This window comes from Apaloderma vittatum, unplaced genomic scaffold, assembly GCF_000703405.1.
Source record: "Apaloderma vittatum isolate BGI_N311 unplaced genomic scaffold, ASM70340v1 scaffold24144, whole genome shotgun sequence".
NCBI classification, from domain to species: Eukaryota; Metazoa; Chordata; class Aves; order Trogoniformes; family Trogonidae; genus Apaloderma; species Apaloderma vittatum.
In genome coordinates this window covers 35091-39721 of record NW_009712458.1, presented here as the reverse complement: position 1 = coordinate 39721, position 4631 = coordinate 35091, and the positions used below count along the sequence as shown (strand labels likewise).

General features: G+C 59.7%; 1 protein-coding gene across 1 annotated transcript in view; it reads right to left on the bottom strand.

The window, feature by feature from the left end:
• Window positions 1-136: 136 nt before the first annotated feature.
• The window catches only part of LOC104272888 (cadherin EGF LAG seven-pass G-type receptor 3-like), a gene marked incomplete at both ends in the record, with an annotated part of 39577 nt that continues 35082 nt past the window's right edge, over window positions 137-4631 (bottom strand). The window contains 16 exon segments of the mRNA XM_009867999.1: window positions 137-191; window positions 308-493; window positions 1018-1098; window positions 1193-1285; window positions 1459-1528; window positions 1617-1723; window positions 1813-1908; window positions 2050-2127; window positions 2233-2346; window positions 2451-2598; window positions 2690-2772; window positions 2953-3105; window positions 3239-3403; window positions 3498-3719; window positions 3948-4054; window positions 4155-4294. Coding sequence (XP_009866301.1) covers window positions 137-191; window positions 308-493; window positions 1018-1098; window positions 1193-1285; window positions 1459-1528; window positions 1617-1723; window positions 1813-1908; window positions 2050-2127; window positions 2233-2346; window positions 2451-2598; window positions 2690-2772; window positions 2953-3105; window positions 3239-3403; window positions 3498-3719; window positions 3948-4054; window positions 4155-4294 — 1898 coding nt within the window.

The following is a 4631-nucleotide window of genomic DNA, read 5'->3' as shown; positions in this document are numbered from 1 at the left end:
GACAACCTGGAGCACCTGTGCCCCGGGGAAACCCTGGGGATGGGGTCACCACAGAGGGACCCCCAGGCCAGCAGCTGTGTCCCAAAGAAGGGAGCCATGCCTGGCAGGGGCTGATGGCTCTGCAGAGCCTCCTCACCCGGGCAGCTGGCGATATAGACATCCACTTCTATCTCATTGAAGTCCTTGAAGATCTGCAAATGGCAGAAAACATTTCACCCAGGGAAGAGAGCTGGGGCAGCAGCCATCAGGCCACCCCGCAGGGCCCTGGGGACAGCCTCGTTCAGGGGCTGCCAGCGTGGCCCCTTACATTCTTCAGAATCTTGATGGAGACAGTGTCCACAAAGCTGACAGAGCTGAAGTCCAAGATGACAGCGTGGAAGCTGGGCTGGGGCAGCCCCAGGCTGCGCAGAGTGGGCTTGGGGGGCGTGCTGCCCTCTGCCTTGCTCAGCTCGATCACGGCTATGCCTGGACCGTTGTGCCCATCCTCCATGTCCTGGGGGAAGGAGGGAGACCCGGCCTCACTGCCTGGGGGCTGGCAGCACCCCTGGCTGGGCCGTGTGCCCCCCCAGGCTTCTGTGCGTTAGGCAAGGCTCTGGCTGCCTTAGGATATGGGCACTGGGTTGCCTTGGAAGTGAGTGCCTCACCTGCACCTTTGGGCTCTTTCCAGATGCTCCAGGACCCAACCCTTTTCCCAATGACCCCTCCAGAACAGGGCTCGTTAACTGGCACAAGATCAGCCTTTGCTCTTAGCTCTTAATTCCGATTAACTTGTAAAATGGCTAATGACTTACTGGCTCAGCCACCTAATCATTAACAGCCTGGATTTCCCAGCTGACCTTGGGTGTGACACCGTCGCCTGGCTCTGCCCCAGTGCCTTTTGGCACCCAGACTGAACTGGAGCCCCATGGGGTGAACGCACGGGCAGGACGGCCAGGGCTGGGCAGAGAGGCGATGTGGGCTGGCACCAGAGCGGACCTCGCGGCAGGGAAGCACCTTTTTCCTCTTTGCCCTCTCCTTCTCCACTTTCTTCTGCTGTTTCTTCAGCTTCTTGAGGGCCTTCTTCTTCTTCTCGATCAGGCGGTCCACGTTGATGCCGCTCTGCAAAACGATACAGCTCAGTGTCCCCCGGTGCCCCATTGCTGCGCTGGCACAGGCAGGCAGGGGGGCACTGGGAGGCTGCTGGCTCTCCTACCTTCTTCTTAAGGGCATCGGCGTACAGCTCCACGTTGGCAAAATAAAGGGTGGAGGAGGAGCGGAAAATCTTCACACCGGGGATCTCCTGTGCCTGGAGGCAGACAGGGAGGATGCTACGCTGAGGGGGTGGAGCCCCTTGTTCCCCTTCTCTCCTTACCCTAAAATGCTCCCCCACTTCTTTCCCCAGTGAACAGCTCCTGGGGAGAGACTTGGATTGCCCCCGTGATTGCAGGTGTCTCTTCTCCCACCCATTGGTGGTGTTACCGTCTGGTATTCGGCCACGTCCCTGTAGACCTCAGTGTTGGAGATGCGTCCCAGGATGGAGTAGTGGGGGCTGCGGGGAGCAGAGCAAGGGTCTGAGGTCACCACGGTCTTCTCCTGCCCTTGGGACATGGTGCTGGTCCCAGCCCCCAGGTACTCACAGCTGAGTGCGGAAGATGACAGTGAGCAGTGAAAAGGCCACCGAGGCCCCTAAGCCGATGTCCAAGTTCGGCAGGAGGGTTGCCACAAACGTCACAATCCAGACCATCTGGAGGGGGGACAGTGCGAGTCTCAGGAAAGGTGGAGAAACCCTCTCCAGGGACAAGAGCAAAGCCCCAGGGCTGGACAGTATCTTACCAGATCCACCCGGTTGGACTTCCAGAGCGTGCGGAGGTCTGTGAACTGCTTGAACATACCCTTGAGGTTGATAATGATGATGGCAGCCAAGATGGCCTAGGAGAGAAGTCCCTGCAGCTATGATGATGCTGAGGGCACGTCTGGGAAGGGGGCTTAGCTGTTCACTTGCCACACCACATTGCCATGGGACAGGCCCGAGGCTAGGACATAGCATGGAAACTTTGGGACCAGATGTACCTTGGGCAGGTCCCGGAAGAGCTCTCCGATCTTCAGGATGGTCACCAGGATGACCAGAGATGCAATGACACCGGCTACCTGAAGGGAAGGAGAGTGGGAGGCAAGAGGTGAGCCTCCACCGCTCACTGTGCTCCTTGCCCCCTGGCCAGCCCCAAGGAGGGAAGCAGCACAGCCCAGACCCACCTGGCTGTTGCCCCCTGTGCTCTCCTGCACCAGGCTGCGGGACATGGAGCAGCTGATGGCGAAACATTGGAAGAAGCCCCCAAGGAAGTTGCAGAGGCCCAGCGCGATCAGCTCCTGCGGGGACAGAGCAGCAGCAGGGGAGCACGACTTCCCCCGACTGCAAGAACCACAAGCTTGGTTTTCACCCAGGGAAGGGGCCCTGCACATGGGAGAATCACCTGGTTGCTGTCCACTTTGTAGCCGTGCTTCAGGGCAAAGATCTTGCCCAGGGAGATGCAGATGGCATAGCCCACCACAGCAATGGCGAAGGCGTTGCCCACCACCTGCCCAAAGTAGCTGACATTAGGGGCCACGGGTGGCTTCAACCTGCAGCCAAGACAGGGAGGTGGCGCTCAAAAGGGAGTCCCATGGGCAATGTGGTGCCCCTGAGCAGCCACCCTCACCACCCTGTCCTCACCCGCTGGGGATGTTGCCGACCACGGAGATGCCAAACTTGGCGTTCAGGTTGACACCGTAGGAGATGCCAGTGGATATGATGATCTGAGGGAGGATGGCTGGAGTGAGGCAGGGCCTTCCTGCTCAGGGATCATGGTGGAGGAGGGGACGCACGCCCTGGAGCTGCACTCACCAAAGGCACCCCTCCCCACCCCTTCCCACCCTGGGGGGCACTGGGTTACCCATGGCTGCGTCCCCACAGGGAGGTGGGGCAGCTCTGGGTACCGTGATAAGCTCAATGGGGATGGGCATGGGCAGCTTGGCGGCAAACTTGTGGTTGAGCTCTTTCACGATGAAGATGGCTATCATGGCAATGAGGGCCGTCACCAGGGTGCCGAGATTGGTCTCTGGCAGCTTCTTGCAGATCTCAATGATGGTCTAGAGAACACAAGAGGAAGTAATGGGCTCAGGAAAGCAGATGCCTCCCTCTCTGGCAGGTTTTTTGGGAGCTTCTTTGTACCCCACAGCTGAGCACCCAGTGGGTCCCAGGCAGCAGCAAGCCCCCACTCACCATGAACATTGAAAGTGGCCCTGAGTACTCGCCTACAGAGACCCCGAAGACGTTCTTGAGCTGGGAGACAAGGACATGCACGGAGGCAGCAGTGGTGTAGCCACGCACCAGTGGGTCCGAGAGGTAGGTCACCACAAAGCCGAACTGCAGGAGGCCCAGGGCCACCTGGAAGGAGAGGTGGCAGAAGTGACCCACGACTTGCAGCCCTGAGGCACTACAGCTCCCCATTCCCTGCCAGGCTGGGCTGGGGCTCCCTTACCTGGAAGATTCCCGTCAGGACAGTGATGGTGGCCACCAGCTCCACCCTGGCAGCATCCCGCAGCGCCTCATTGACTGTCATGTTACTGCCGTTGACAGACTCCATGAAGTTCTCACTGGGCATCAGGGAGTCCGTCAAGCTCCCAATCATGACGGAGATGACAGCGAAGGGCCCTGGAGATGGGCAGGGTGTGAGCAGGGAGCCCAAGATCAGCACTGGGACCTCACTGAACTGCACAGGCACCTGTGTCCTTGGGCTGAGCTCAAAGTGTGCACACTGTGCTTAAGCTCTGCTGGCCAAGCAGCTCCTTGGTGGGGTAAAGTAATGGCAAGAAAGGTCCCCCCGAACCCTTGATGTGACAATGCTGTGCCATGGATGCAGGCTTGCTCCGCTTATCTCACTCCCTCCCCACTGTCCCCGTGGGAGCATGTGGACCCTCATCTCACCCACGGAGTTGTGTCTGGAAGTCCCGAAGAAGAAGTAGAGGAAGACGGGGTAAAAGGAGGAATAGAGACCGGTGACGGGCGGCAGGCCGGCCAGCAGCGCGTAGGCAAGCCCTGGACATGGTGGAGCAAGAAGACACGTCATGTATGGCTGAACTCTGCCCCTCCCTCACCTGTGGGCAGCTTCTGGCAGCCTGGGCATGGCACAACTCACCTTGGGGCAGGTGCATGATGCCCACGCTGAAGCCTGAGGCAATGTCCCCCAGGAGCCAGTCCTTGACTGGGTATCGGGGCAGCCAGCGCAGGAAGGGCAGGAACCGGAACAGCAGGGACTTGGCAGCAGAGGTTGAGCATCTGGCAGGAAAGAAGCAGGAGCCAAGGCTCAGCACAAGCATGGGGGCTTGGGGACATCAGTGGGGGTGGTCAGGGACTCATGGGAAGCAGTGGGTCTCCCTGGGACCCCCATCTCCACCCACTGGAGCCAGGTGTCCCTCCAAGCAGGAGAATAGAGCAAGGACGTGGGTGTTTGGGTTTGGGGGAACCAACCCCTGCGTCTGCACAGCGTCTACCACAGAGACTGGCACAGCTGGAGTCAGGCTCCCCATGGTGGCGGGGCTGGGGGGGACAGTGCCTGGAGGGGTCCAGGCACATCTCATTGGCCAGTACAGTCCTACCTGGCCTTGTGGAGACA